Source organism: Balaenoptera borealis, assembly GCF_965194805.1.
Source record: "Balaenoptera borealis genome assembly, chromosome: 17".
NCBI lineage: Eukaryota > Metazoa > Chordata > Mammalia > Artiodactyla > Balaenopteridae > Balaenoptera > Balaenoptera borealis.
This window is the reverse complement of record NC_138876.1, coordinates 39,072,043-39,087,824: the sequence shown is the minus strand read 5'-3', so window position 1 is coordinate 39,087,824 and position 15,782 is coordinate 39,072,043. Positions and strand designations below refer to the sequence as shown.

Below are 15,782 nucleotides of genomic sequence, written 5' to 3'. Positions count from 1 at the left end.
TTTATTATGAAGGAGCGTTAGATTTTGTTGAAGACTTCGTCAGCATCTATCGAGATGATCACGTGGTTTTTGTCCTTTATTATATTATTATAATACACTACACTGATTGATTTTTTGATGTTAAATCAACCTTGCATTTCTGGAATAAATACCACTTGGTGATGGTGTAAAATTCTTTTCATATGTTACTGTATCAATTTGTTTGTATTTTGTTGATTTTGTTTTTTGCATTTATATTCATAAGAGATATTGGTCTATAGTTTTCTTTTCTTGTACTGTCTTTGTCTAGTTTTGTTCTTATTAATAGTGGCCTTGTAGAATGAGTTGGAAAGTGTTCCCTCCTCTTGTATTTTTTCGAAGACTTTGTGAAGGATTGGTATTAATCTTTAAATGTTCTTGTTTTGATTTTTTATGGCTTCCTTTGTAGTTTACCATTTGCTATTGTTAAATGCAAGTGGGGCTTGTAAGTGGGGCCAGGAAGGTGATGTTTATGGTGATCATCTCCCGTAGGACAATTGACAGTAAAAATACAGGACTCTAAATAGAACTGTTGAGTCTTCACTCTGCCTACTTCTACTGAACAATGCTGAATACTCAACCACTGGAGAACATGCTTAATTGTAGAAACAAATTAGAAGCTTTTTATATCTTGAATTCAGAACCACAGTTGGAAAATGCCATTTTCCTCAGTGGAGCCATTGGTGTATGCCCAATTCACTGTCCCCAAATTAAGAAGTCTTACCTGTAACTTATTAGTACCAATTTGTTTAGAAACATTATTTAAAAGAGCCTATTGAGAGGTGTTACACTGACCTCCTTTTGAGTCAGAGAGCCTGAGAACAAGGAGAGTTTGTTGAGTCCTAGACATCACGTAAGGTAGTATGAATAATAAATAATTTAGATTGTCTTCCTACATGTTTCAAAATACTTTTGGTCATTAACCACTCTACCAACTCAGTGGGGAAAATTAACACTGAAGAAATAATAATAACAACTAATGTTTGCTAAGTAATTCCTATATGCCAAGCACTTTAAAATCCATTATATATACTATCCCTTATATTCCTCATAGCAATCTTATGAGGTCAATGCTAATATTATTCTCTACTTTTCAGATGTGGAAACTCAGAAACAGAGAGGTAATCTACGTTGCTTGGTGTCGGACAGGTGGAGAATAGTAGAGCCAGGATTTGACCTAGGTTATGTGACTCCATAGCCTACCCTAAACCGGAAGATAGAGTGGATTAGGCGTATTCCAGAACAGGGATTCAGATTCAGGGTTTCTGTTTTATAAGTTTTGAATTTATAAGTCATTTGTCTCTCTCTAATGAAGAATATAATTTTCAGTCAGCAGTTAAGAAATGTCCATAAAGGATGTATTTAGATGGTCTAAGTCTAAGGACTTGAGATTACACACTCTATCTCTGTGGGGTTAATGTAATAGATAAGTTAGTATAATAAATATTTAACATTTATTAAGGGCTTACTATGTTCCAGGGTAAGTTATTTATTTGTATAAGTTAACTAAATTTGCAAAATAACTATGAAATAGGTATTATAATTACCATCGCCAATCATAGCTGAAGCCACTGAAGCAAAGACGTGTAACTTGCCCAAGGCCAATTAGCAATAAGTAGCACAGCTCAGATTTGAACCCAGACAGTCTTGCTCCAGAACCTGTATTCTTAATCACTTTGTCATGCAGTTTCTCTAAGTCAGTAAATAGTCACCTGATACACGGTCACAGCAATAACAGTCACACCGAGAAATCAGTGATAAGACTGGATCATTGTGTTTATGCACATGCAGATTGGAGTCACTTGTACAGGAGAGAAATGTGTTATGGCTCAAAGGAGGAAAAAGGCTTTTCTCTGAATATGAGACAACCTGAAACGAGTATGGAAGTACAAAAGGAAAACTTAATTTGGAAAGGGAGGCTGTTAGCTTGTGCTTCCACAGAAGACGGGAACAGACTGATGGGATATGGTGAGTGCTCAGAAGCTGTGATCCTGAGCGAGTTGTGGTGGTGTGGTTTGGAGTTTTACCTCAGAGGTAAAAGGGGACAGTTTGAAAGAACAGTTTTAGAAAGTGAATTTGATAAACTCAATTAGCATGGGGAGAGGTTGAATCAATAGTAGATTAATATCAACTTCAATTACAAGTGTTTCTAGTGATGTAAGAAGCATCTGGAAATTAGCTGAAAAAACTTGACCATTTAGGGTGATATTTCCCCCTTAATGCCAAAATCATAATAGTTTTCTTTTTCTTGTGGCAGTGAAATCACAGACCTGTGTTTATCTGGCACTTTTCTTCCTGGGAATCCAAACATTTCCCCAGATGTTGTTCTATGGTTTTCGTACACAGTGTTCTACCCCTATGCAGGGCCACATATGCAGACCTCTGTGTTTGGGTGGGAAGAGAGTAGCTCTCGAGCCAGTCAGTGACCAGAGAGCTGGTTGTACCTGGGCCAGTTTTCTTCCAGACGTGTGGGCCTTCTAGTCTGCAGCCTAAACTTCATGTAATGAAGTAATAAACTTCATGTAATGTTTTCAATGAAATTATTATTAAATTGAAGTTTCTAAGTTATTTTTATCAAAAAGAAAAATTACATTCACATCAAAAGCAAGTAAACCAATATTGCCCACCCTTTCCCTTCCTCACATGAAAACAAAGATCAGTGAAAGTCTTTTAAAAAATATCTTTGGTCCATTTCCACTTTCAAGGTAACCTGGTGGCTTCTTTTCTAAAGCCCTCACACAGGTATTCAGGAATACCAGGATGGTGTGCCAAAGATCCCAACAGCTTGTATTACGGTGGAAGATGCAGAGATGATGTCAAGAATGGCTTCTCGTGGGAGCAGAATTGTCATTCAGCTGAAGATGGGGGCAAAGAACTACCCAGATGCTGATTCCTTCAACACTGTAGCAGAGATCATTGGTAGCAAGTATCCGGAGCAGGTGAGTGAAGGCAAGGGATGGGCTGTCTGGGAATAAGGTGTTGTGGTCAAGTTTTAGTTTTTAGAGACAGTTTAGGAAAGAGAGAATGAGTCTGCAGAGATGGTCTTCATCGACTCCTTAAAGGCAGACACTTTTTTTTTTCCTTCAAAAGTTTACTACTTTGACCGAAGAAGGGCAGGACTAACTGAAGGGCAGAATATGATCCACTGTGTGGAAATTCAACTCCGAATAGTTGAGGGCAGTATTTGTCCATATGTGTTGTATTTCTTCCATTTGGAGCCAGCTTGGCATTTGAGGTCATACCAATAGTTGATAGCATGCTTATCGTGTGACTTATCTTCCTTCATCCTTTCAAAGCTCTGTGAAGTAAGTCTATTTTCTTCATTTTGCAGGTGAGGAAATTAACCTAAAGGAAACTCACTTGCCTAAGGTCCATACAGCTAGTAAATGGCTGAGGAAGGACTCAAACCCAGGACCTTGTGAATATTAATCCAAGCTGTAGACCACAGTTTATGTGAAATCTTTAGAGGGTTTTTTTCTTTTTTTTTTTTTTGGAAACTTCAAATAGTCTTAGATGCGTTATTCAAACTGTATACTAGCCGAAGGTTAAATGACTTCAGCAAGTTACTTATTCTCTAAGTCTTAGAGAATTTATCTACAAAGACGGGGATGGTGTATGTAAGGAACGGGATTACTATGAGGGCTAGACTAGATAATGCATATCTGATAGCCTCCTACTATAGTGTTTGTCGCATTACATGCACTCACTGAATGTCATGTCAGTGTACTTCCTATGACATCAAGTGTACAAAAGATGGTTTTCATAACGTTTCTGGTACAAACCTTCTTTATTAGTAGTTATTGAAATTCTGAAAATAGCACTTAAAAATATAGCTGTTTGGGCAGTTCAGACTTGTATTTTGTTTAAGAACGTCAGTGGGATGAAGGAACAGGCACATAGTAATGGAGAAACAGTCCTTCTGCACGTGTCCTGACTCAGGGCCTCTCTCACACTTAAAGGGTTGCGCTGCAGTAAAGATGCGTTTTACGTTTTGGGACCCTTTTCTCCCTTCCTAAATGACCTGCTCCCTGGACCTGGGCATGCGTCAACCCTGGGGTTACGGCCGCAGGGATAACGGAAAAGCAAGATCTCAGTAGGACCATGGAGGGTCAGACAGTGTAGAGAAACTGTAGTTTTAAATGTTGAGAAAACAAATAAGCCCAGCCCCTTGTCTCTTTAGGAAACCGAGAACAACAGAAGAGCCAAGAGTCCACGTTTCAGGTACTGAGTAGTCAGAACCCTTAGAGTGTAATCCCTAGTCCAGGGTGAGAGGAGGTTAGGATGATATATTATCAATTGTCTGGATGAGCAGGCTGATTCTGGCCTAAGGGTGGGTGGCAAGGTGAGAGTGAGTTATTGGAACCTTAATTGGAAACGGCCAGTGGGTGTCCCGGTCTGAGGTCAAAGCATTAAAACAGAGGCGTTCTCGGGCTGCAGCAGCTGCAGGGTTGAGGTAGTGCTGGCTCAGAGCTTCCCGGGAACCGCCGGCATCTTCCAGCTGAGAGTGCTCGGCCCTCCTCCTCAGCCCTGCATGACTGTTTTTCCAATCAGTTTTATTGAGGTATAATTTACATAAAATAAACTTACCAACTTTAAGAGTATAATTCGATGGGTGTTGAAAAATGTAATCCAGTAATGTAAGCACAGTCATAGCAGAGAGTATTTTCATCACCCCAGATGTTCCCTTGTACCCCTTTGCAGTCCATCTCCTCCTCTACTTCCCTGTCCCCTGGGCACCACTGCTCTGCTTTCTGGAACTATAGCTTTTTCTTCTCTAGAATTTCATATAGGGGGAATCATGTAAGTGGAGTCTTTCGGGCTGGCTTCTCTCACTCAGCGTAATGCTTTTGAGGTTTATCCGTGTTGCCGTATCTGCTGTCCATTCCTTTATACTGCTGGGTAATATTTCACAGCACCACCTCAACCCTCCAGCTGCTGCAGCCCGAGACACATTTCACAGTGCGTTTATCCATTCACCGGTGATGATGGACATTTGGGTGGTTTCTAGTTTTTGACTGTTATGAATAAAGTGTCTGTGAACATTCTTGTATAAAAGTCTTCCTATGGCCGTATGTTTTCATTCCTCCTTGGGTAAGTGCCTAGAGGTGGAATTGTGGGGCTGGCCTGAATCTTAAGCACCCTAATCTCTGTCAAGATGCTTCAACCTCTGTATTCTATGGGGGTAGCGCCTTCTCCAGGAGAGTGATGGACAATTTCAGAGCTGTCCCAGGAATCAGGATTAAACTTTTACCCCTATCATAACATTGCACAGCATTCCAAGAGTTAGTTATAAATACCTTGTTGCCTACGTGTAAAAGATAGAAGATTAACAAAAGGTCTCCCACAAAGAAGTTGCAGCATCACTTGCCCGGAAGGAATGTGGGTGAGTGCAGTGAAGTGAAGTCCATGTGTTTGTGTTTGGGGGGGAATCTGCCTTACAGCCTGCCTGGAACCACAGGGCATGTCTAGACCATGAAGGGAAGTGGAAAGCGTGTGTTCTCCCCTCCAGGTGTGAGGTGAGTTAATGAACCTTAGTAAGCACCGTCCATCCCTGATAAAGCCTCCTCTGCGAACCCTCCCCTCATCCCACCATTTTATGCCATTGTTATGCTGTCCTCTCCCACCAGAACTTGTAGATGCCCTGAGCATTCTGTTTACCTTCTTTTCTCTTTTTCCCTAATGCCTATCCCAGAACTTGGCGTGCAGTAGCTTCTCAATGCATATTTTAATTCAGTAAAATGAAGAGAAGAATAAAGGAAGAAAACAAGTGGAAGATTTTCTTAATCTCTATTCTCTTTAAATCCAGAAGTTTTCCTGCCCATCTGGAACATTGGTTGTCCATAGGCACTTTGGACATCACCCATGAATGCAGCTCTGTATGGCTAAACTCGAGTCCATCAACTCCCTCACACCTAACACCTCGCCTTGGTTTCTTGTCTCTGTTAAAGGAACCATATTTACCTATCAGCACGTTCAGAAACTTCAAGTTGTTTTTCATTCTCTCCTCTTTGTTACTGTTCTACAGTCAGGAACCATATCCTATTCAGTCTACTTTCAGCCTATTTAAAAAAAAAAAAAAAAGGAAATCTGTTCCTGTCTTGTCTTTACTGTCATTACTGTTGTAACTCAGGCCCTTGCTATTTCCCTCCTGACTTTCTTTTCTTCTGTTCTCTTTCTGCTTCTGCACTTTTGCAGTGCAGTTCAGTTATCTTTTAAAACACCGATCTCAAAATGGTGTTTCCATGCTGTCAGGTCCCCTCTCCTGTTCCCTATAAGATAAAGGTTATGATCTAGGTAAATGCTGAGGCAAGTGACCAGAGGTGAAGAAGACGGAAGAAAAGAGACCATGAAGGGGGGCGTTTCGGGGGGTTAAATAGGAGGCAGTTATGATTAAATAATATAGTACAATTTATAAATGAGCAGAAAATTAGAATAAAGAAAGAGGGAAAGGAGTGTATGATGGAGATTCAGTACCAACTGAAAGACCCATTCTTTCATTGGCTAGTGAGTGAGTTCAGTTCTCCTAAACTCTGACAAACTTTTCTAAAATCATTCAACTTTATTTTTAATTATAAGTATGCTGAATGACATAAACGTTGGTCTTGATAGTTTAGGTTGACTAACTCATCCCTGACACGTCCTTGCTACCTTGCTCCTTTTTATACTAAAGAATAGTGCTGAATAATGCTGAGCAAACTAGATGCAGTGGAAATTATTTCTAAAAATGAAGAGGAACCCAGCAATCCCACTTAGGCATATAGCCAGAGAAAACCATAATTCAAAAGGATGCATGCACCCTGATGTTCACTGCAGCACTATTTACAATAGCCAGGACATGGAAGCACCTAAATGTCCATCAACAGAGGAGTGAATAAAGAAGGTGTGGTACATATATACAGTGGAATATTAGCCATAAAAAGCAACGATATAGTGACATTTGCAGAGACGTGGATGGGCCTAGAGACTGTCATACAGAGTGAAGTAAGTCAGAAAGAGAACAGCAAATATCGTATAATATCACTTATATGTGGAATCTAGAAAAATGGTAGAGATGAACTTATTTGCAAAGCAGAAATAGAGTCACAGATGTAGACAACAAACTTACGGTTGCCAAGGGGGAAAGGGGGGATGGGATGAATTGAGAGATTGGGACTGACATATATACACTACTATATATAAAATAGATAACTAATTAGAACAGACTGTATAGCACAGGGAACTCTACTCGGTGCTCTGTGGTACCCTAAATGGGAAGGAAATCTAAAAAAGAGTGCATATGTGTATACGTATGACTGATTCACTGTGCTGTACAGCAAGAAACTAACACAACATTGTAAAGCAACTATACTCCAATAAAAATTAATTAAAAAAATTTTTTTAATGTAAAAATAAAAGTGAAGAGGATATGTTGAAATCACCATTATTCTTCCTGCAGCCGAGCGTCCTGGGTGACTTGAAAGCGAGCTAATGCTCAGGCAGTGGCTGGTATCTTCGGTGGTGACGGCCAGCACAACCCCTTATATGCACAGCACCTTGATGAAAGGGAAGCAGTTAACACATAAAGAATCCTTCTGATTTGGCCTGAGATCCATGGACAACATGTGGTGAATTTCAGCTCTGGAAAAGTGAATATGTGATTAACGAAGCATTAACATATTTCAGAACCCTACTGCCATAATCCAGACATAAGCCTTGACTGAATTAACCACAGGCTTTTAAAAAATGCCAATCATACAAATACTTTATTGGGTTTCAATATGTGAAAAGGCAGAATAAGGGTATTATAGACATAAATCCTACCCTCTTCCTAAAACCCCACGAGCTGGCTCCTCCAGGCATGGAATTCTCTCTCCACCTCTTCTGAAACTGCTCCTCTGTGATTTGGGCATGTTGTGCAGGATTCAGCAGACCTTGAACACTTAGAGGGGGTGCATTTCAACTGGGGGAAAGCAGGCCTCTGGAAGCCCTGACGTTAGGCTTTGCAACTCCTTTCTCTCAGACAGCTTTTTCCCTGGGAAATCATTGTATCTGTGAGCCCAATCCATGGTTGAGAATGAGTCTGAGAGGGTGGGAACGAGAGTTCTTTGACTTCTGAGCTGATCCTCCCTGGCACTAAAATTGCCATCTTATTCTACTACCATTTATTAAAGAGCTAATTTGCATTGGAAAATTTATAGGAAACTTGTTGCCATCCATGAATAGGTTTTATTTTTTATTAAATCAATGGAGGGTATCCTACCTCCTAGAATAGTCTTAGACAGGCAGAGACAGACAGGTAAGGATCTTAGCAATTTAGTACCAATTCCCTGACTTTCAGATGAGGAAACTGAATCTGAGTGACCTGACCAAGGAGACACAACAAATGCCTGATAGGACACATCTGGAATGTGACTCCAGATTTCCTGACTCCCATTTCTTTCTACCTCAAAGATACTCCATTGTGCCTGGGCACACTTTAGCTGGATGGATAGCGTTTAAATCTGTGGGATTTTGTTGATTCAGGATTCAAGTCGTGCTAACCCTACTAAGTCATTACTTGTGTCTTTCTCTTGTGCTTTTTCCTCTGATATCGCTTTCCTAGGCACGAAGAACTCTCAAATATACTGTCCCTTGTTGTCTCACAGCTTCGTTAGAGCACCCATGAGGGTTGTCACCTGGGAAACCCACCGGTGCTTGGTCCATTTCTCCTACTCATCCTCTCTCCATCAAGTCTGATGTGGGTCTCATTTCTCTTTAGCTCCTTGTCCCTTTGGAAGAGGGTCTGATGGATGCAGCACTTCTTCGGTGTTAGTGACACTTTATGATGCCCTCTTCCCCTGTGCCCCTCTGCATACACCTTCACCCTCGCCAATCAGGTAACCAGGTGTTTTCTGTTTTAGCAAAGGACCACAAACAAAGCCAAAATAGATCTACTCCCAATCACATCATTTAAAAAACACTTTTTATTTGGAAATAATTTTAGGCTCCCAGAAAGTTGCAAAAATAGTGCAGAAAGCTTGGGTGTATCCTTTGACCAGCTTCCCCAGTGATGACATCTTACAGAACTATGGCACATTAACCCAGTGAGGAAACTCTCAGGAGGCACTCCCAAGAGTGGAAACAGAGGCGTTCTCGGGCTGCAGCAGCTGGAGGGTTGAGGTAGCGCTGGCTCATTGAGGTAGCGCTGGCTTCATTTCCTTTCTTGGAAAGCAGGGGCTGCCTGTGGGCATCCTCCGTGTAGCCCCCAGCGTTGCTGGAGCCCCATCCTGACGTTACCCTAGATAGTCCTTTCCCAGGCTTAGCTTATGATGCTTCCAGGGTCTCTCACTCAAACAAACAAGTGAACACAGAAGGAGGCCTGTGCTCAAATTGACCTGACGAGAGGGGAAATTACCTGGGACCAGGGGTACAGGACACCTGTGGGAGAGAGTCTCACTGAGAACAGTCTCTCATGCTGGCTTTAGGGCTGGCCCATTGCTATTGCTCCTCAGTGATTTCCTAGGCCTTATTCTGAGGTCTTGCTTAGTAAATGCAATATTTAAAAAATGTTAATATATTCAAGAATTCTTCTGAGGGAATTGTATGGAAAAGAAGAGTGTTTTGGAATTTTTTTTTTTTTTTTTTTGGTTGATAATATCCAAACCCATTTTCCTAAAGCCTTGATGAAGGGAATTGTTTTTTTTTTTTTATCTAAGCCTTTTTCCAACAGCAGTTATTTTCAGGGATTCAAAGAACAATTTCAGTTTCATATGCCAGTATTATTTCAAATATAATGCAGCACTCTGCAGGCTAGTGGGAAACATTGAAATGGAAGCTCTAGTCTGTTCACCGGAGAGTTTGCTGTTTCTTTTGTTTAGTGTGGGGCAGGGTTTCTCCACATCATCACTATTGATATTTGGGGCCAGATAATTCTTTGTTGTGGGAGGTTATCATGTACACTGTACATGATAGCAGTATCTCCCGCCTCTCCCTTATTCCGCACAGCCGTGACCATCAAAGATGTCTCCAGGCATTGCCAAATGTCCCCTGAGGGACAGAGGTCACTGCACATTGAGAATCACTGGTGTGGAGTGATGGAAAGGACCCACTGGGTGGGTGTTGACAGGCCTTGGTTCCGGTTTTATTTCTGCCACAAATAAGCTGAGTGACCTTGGGCCACTTAATCCTTCAACTATAGAATGGGGGACTTTGTCTGGAAAAGCTCAAAGGTCATTTCCATCCTGAAAATTCCATTATTAAAAAAAAATACTTGGAGATTATCATGCGACTGGCGGTGCACACTGTATACTCTTAGATGGGAGCCCTTTCACTCTTTCACAGAGTAGGGGTGTTGGTAGGTGTTCTTTTCTTTCTTTCCTTTTTTTATTTAAAAAAAAAATTCTCTCTTCAAATACAGTTAGGAACTCTTCTATTGAAAAAAGTTAAACAAATGCCATTTTTTGAGGCACTTCTTAGCCTTTAATGTGCTAATGTGCACTGGAAATCTTTAAGAGGTCGTTTTGCAATATTCCCCAAACTTTCTGAGAAACAGGAGAAAAGAGGCATAAGATCCACTGGGTAGTTTATATTTTGGTGTTTTTTATATTCTGTTTTCCCCCCAACTCTTCATTCATTCATTCAACACACATTTATGGAGTGTGGGGTGTGTCAGGCACTAGGGTTATAGCAATAGCATTGGGTGGGCAGAACAGCACTGTGGTTAGAAACGTAGCCTGTAGAATTCAAATCCTGCTTCTTATCTTATGTTCATAGGTTATTTTGCCTCTCTGACCCTCAATAAATATTAGCCTTCTTTGGAGAGGGGAGAGCTTATGCAAAAGTAAGGAATTGAGAAATAGGAGGGGCGCATCAGGAGGTACTGACCACAGAGGCCTGGCATGCCACTTGAAGGGCCGGGCTTTGTCCTTTGTCCTTTGTCCTTTGACAGCAGGGAATCACTGAAAGGTTGGGTTAGCAGTGGATTTTTCGTTTTGGTTCACTCTACCCACTGTATATATTCACAGGGCAAAACTGAAATTCAGCCAGGAGATTAGCTGGACTTGAACTGAGACAGCTGAAATAGTGTTGGAAAAGATGAGAAGGATTCAGGAAGCATTTCGGAAATAAAATTGGCAAGAGTTGTTAAAGTTTGGATAGAAGGAGAAAAAGAAGAAAAAGTGCAGTTTGGGTGATTTGGAGAATTTATTCATTAATTCTACAGGAATTTACTGAGCTCCTACCATATGCTGGTATATTAATTTGCCCTCACAGCACTTGGGGTTTCATGGTAGAGACAGGCAGTTAAACAAGTAACTGCAGTAACAGGTGGTAAGTGCCATAATATGGTAGCAAGGTGGTGTGATGGGGATAACCATCCTGGTCAAGGAGGCCAAGGAAGGCTTTCTGGAGAGATCCAACTTATTCCCACAGCACGAGTAGTTATCCATGAAGAGTTAACCTGCTAAAAGTTACAGGGATGGAGTTGGGATGGGGAATATTCCAAGGAGAAGGAGTAATGCATATGAAAGCCCAAAGAGTAACGTTATTCTTCTTTTAAGGAATGTGATGTGACCTCCTATAATTTCCCAATCCATTTGATAATGAACTCTGTATTCATGGAACTGAGCTGTAAAATAACCTAAAGAAAAAGTCATGGCCTAGTTCGTGTGTATATGTTCTTAAAAATACATTATTGAAAAGCTCAGCAATCCCTTTGGAAACTTCCTTGACACTGATGCTGTCAAGAGCCCTGCTGAAGGAATAAACAAAACCTGATTGACCTGGTGGACAAACTCATTCCATACATAATTGAATAGTTAGAGGCTGTGCAGCAAATGCGGCTTTCCTTTCATCTGAATATGTAGTCTGATGATTTGTAAAACCTTCTTAATGGGTACAGCAAGTTATTCTGCCTGGGTGGGAGCCTTTTTACTCACTTAAGCAGCTGTTTAAACTTTCATAAGCAAAGTAATTATTAAATCTTTCATGAACATACTGGAACATTGGTTCACATCTTAACCTTGAGTTGGAAAGTTTTGGGGGCTGGCGTTAGAGTTTTAAACTGGCAAATTTCATTCTTTTTTTTCTTTCTTATTTTAAACTTTTTATGGTTTAGAACCAGCCAACCTAAATCATGGTAGGAAAAATACATGTGTGGCAAGCATGAGACATTTCATTGTTTATTTTTCAAATTTCTGAAATGTGCTCATAGCTGTGCATGCCTCCGGGCTCATGAAGACAGCAAATGGAAATAGCTCAAGCCAGACAGGCTGTTTTAGACAGCCACCCAGGTAGGCAAGGCAAGCCTTAAAGAGTACTCTTTCCTGGACTCAGTGTCATCTTAGTGTGCAAAATGGGACTTGCAAGCAGGAGGATGCCATCGTTCATGGGTTTGAACACCTTTCCCGTATTAATGATGGAGCCATTTCATAATAATCATAATCATATGATGAATAATAACACACATTAATGGAGTACTTACTATGTGACAGGCAGTATTCTGGATGCTTCTCATGTATTCTCTCCTTTGATCTTCATTATGACCTTGTCAAATAATCAGTGCTGTTATCCCCATGTTACAGATGAAGAAACAGGCTTAAAGAGTTCACAGAATTCACAAAGCTTCTGAGTGGCAGAGTTTAACTCAAGACTGTCCCTTCCCAGAATGTGTACTCTTTCTTAACAATTCATTATCCTGTACTTCTTAGTAACTTTCTATTCTAGTTTGTGAAATACTGCTATTTAAAAAGTTTCCTCTGTTTTACCCTAAATGAAAAGAAAACTAGGACAACTGTCAGCATCATAGTGAACAACAACAAATGCTTATTGATTAGCTACTATGTGCAAAACTCTGTGTTATAAGCTTGGAGATATTCTGAGGCAGAGAGGAGAGGAGAGGCGATAAAGGGGCCCTTGCATGGTGGCTGATAAGTAAACTAGGCGGTAAATTCTGGAAGCCAGACTCCGCTAACACAGGGCTTGCAGTACTGACTGCATCCTGGCTGGTTCAGTACTAATGTGATCATACAGTACCTTGCAGTTTGCAGTGGACTCTCACCTGTATTATTCCACTTCATCCTAACAACAGGGCTGATGATTACGATTCCCACTTTAAAGACAAGGGAGCTGAGCTTCAGAGTAAATAACTTGACTGAGATCAGACACACATCTAATAAGTGGGAGATAAAATTCAAAGTTTGAATACTCTATAACTTCCTATAGTCACTGCCCAGATCTCTAGTTTTATTTAGGGTAAAATAAATGCTTTAAGGATGTCCTAAAAAACAACCTAAAAATGAAAGTGTTCAAATAAATAATTATAATGCCATAAGAGCAATCTTGGTGGTTTAAAAATATTCCCGCAAATTCTTTAATCTCCCTCTAAAAGATCGAGCTGGCCTCTCTTCCCCTATGTGTAGGCTGTACTTAGTGATTTACTTCTAATTAATAGAATGTGGCAGAAATAATGGTGTGTGATGTTTGAGATCAGAACATAAAAGCAATGTGGCTTTCTTATTGTTCTTTCTCTTGGATCACTCACTCTGGGAGAAGCCAGCTGCCATGTTGTAAGGATACTCAAGCAGCCTGGGGGAGAGGTCCACTTGGTGAAGAACTGAGGCTTTCTGCTATCAACCAGCCCAAATTAGCCAGCACATAGATCCAACAGCCCTAGTCAAGCCATCAGATGACTGCAACCCTGGCCAACATCTTGTTCACAATGTTATGAGTCTCTGAGCCAGAACCACCGAGCTAAGCCACTCCCAAATTCTTGACCCACAAAAACTGTGTGATATAATAAATATGTATTGCTTTAAGCCACTAGGTTTTGGGGTTAACTAATATAGCAATCAAGGAGTATAAGGTACACAGAGAGGAATAACTGAGTCTGAGCTGTCAGGAAAGCTGGCTACTGAAAGATGAGAGAGATGAGTAGGAATTTAATAGGTGGACCAAGAATTTATTGGGAGGTGTTCTAGGCAAAGAGAAAATGTGTGTAAAAAAGTATAAAAGTGTGACACTGCAAGGCACATTTTAGAAACTGCAAGTAAAGGACAAAACAAATCTCACAACTCAAAAATCATAGCATTTGGGGTATGAGAATCTCTTGAAGAACTTACTATATTACATGATAATGTAGTAACTAATGTTCCTAAGAGTGAGTCTACAAGAAAGTTCCATATGTACTATTTAAGAAGATAGGAAAGCAATTAAAACATTGAAGTATTTATGTCAAAAATTAAAACAAAAAAGTACTGTATAAATCCTTGGTGAAAGGGGGAGTTCAGGCTATTCAAAATAGGTACCTCCCTATGTTGTAACTTCACTAGAGTATCTGGGTCTGTGTTTTGAAAACTTTAAGCTTAAATGTAGGGCCAAGAAATAGCTAATGAAGAACACCTGGATTTTCCCCAGGCTTTTGCTCCTCCAGTTCTGCTACAACAATCAGGTAGAAATTAACATTTTATAACCAATTATGTGTTTTGCTTGGCATCATGCTAACCAACTGAAATTTTATAAAAGGAAATAGCTCAAATCAACTTGTTATTCTATGCTATATCTCATTCATTGACTATTTATTGAGTGCTATCCATGTGTTACCCACTGTGACAGTCTCATAAACCAAACCTTTATATTTGTGTTGCAGAAATCTCTTTGAATCCCAGTTCCAGCTCCACTGTTTTCTAGAGTTAATAGCAGCCCCTGGTAGAAGGACTCCAGTTATTGTTTAAGTTGGATTTTAATATAAAATTAATACCTACTTATTTACTGTATGCTAACACATATATATGGAATCTAAAAAAAAAAAAAAGTAGTCCTGAAGAACCTAGGGGCAGGACAGGAATGAAGACGCAGACTTAGAGGATGGACTTGAGGACGCGGAGAGGGGGAAGGGTAAGCTGGGACGAAGTGAGAGAGTGGTATGGACTAATATATACTACCAAATGTAAAATAGATAGCTAGTGGGAAGCAGCCGAATAGCACAGGGAGATCTGCTCCGTGCTTTGTGACCACCTAGAGGGGTGGGATAGGGAGGGTGGGAGGGAGACGCAAGAGGGAGGAGATATGGGGATATATGTATATGTATAGCTGATTCACTTTGTTATAAAGCAGAAACTAACACACCACTGTAAAGCAATTATACTCCAATAAAGATGTTAAAAAAAATTAATACCTACTTATTTGAAAAAAAAGAGAAAAATGAAAAAAATTTTACTCAGAAACACACTAACTCAGAAAATTGCTGTCAACATCTTGCTGCATGTCCTTCCCTGTATTTTCTTCTATGAATATTTGATACAGTTATATTTTATAGATGGTGTCAGATCAAACTTTTGTTTAACATCAGGCAAAATACCCCTTGAAATAGAAATTTTTAGTATCTTTTAAGTTATTTAAGTTATTCTAACAAATGGGTATTTTATAATTTACTTAACCTGTTATTAGATGTTTGGTTATACATGAATCTTTCAGTAAAAATGATGTTATAGCTAAATAAGTATGCAGCTAAGGAATTTTGAAGTTGTCTTTTGAACTGTTTATGGGCTTTGCTACCATGGGGTAATTTTAAATAATAATCAATGGGAAGCTTAGGAAAGGATTGACGTGGTTTCCCTCTCTGCCAAAAGAGCTGCCTTCGGAAAGTTCTAAGATGACTGTGTGGCCATGTGTGGAAAGTGCCATCATAGTTATATGATAGGAGGAAGAACGTTATTATTCTATGCACAATCTTGACTCTTAATTTAAGGTTAAACTAACTTAATTTAATGTCATGTGAATTTTTAGCTGCAATTATGGCCAGTTAATGC

At 40.0% G+C, this 15,782-nt stretch overlaps 1 protein-coding gene across 9 annotated transcripts in view; it reads left to right on the top strand.

Moving 5' to 3' along the window:
- The window catches only part of CPQ (carboxypeptidase Q), a 500,068-nt gene that overhangs the window by 225,924 nt on the left and 258,362 nt on the right, over positions 1-15,782 (top strand). For 8 of the 9 annotated variants that reach the window (XM_082364351.1, XM_082364352.1, XM_082364348.1 and 5 more), the window contains exon 4: positions 2,750-2,957. In XM_082364351.1, coding sequence (XP_082220477.1) covers positions 2,750-2,957 — 208 coding nt within the window. Of the gene's footprint in view, positions 1-2,749; positions 2,958-4,198; positions 4,240-15,782 lie in introns of all 9 variants that reach the window. The other variant, XM_082364350.1, reaches the window with a different exon arrangement.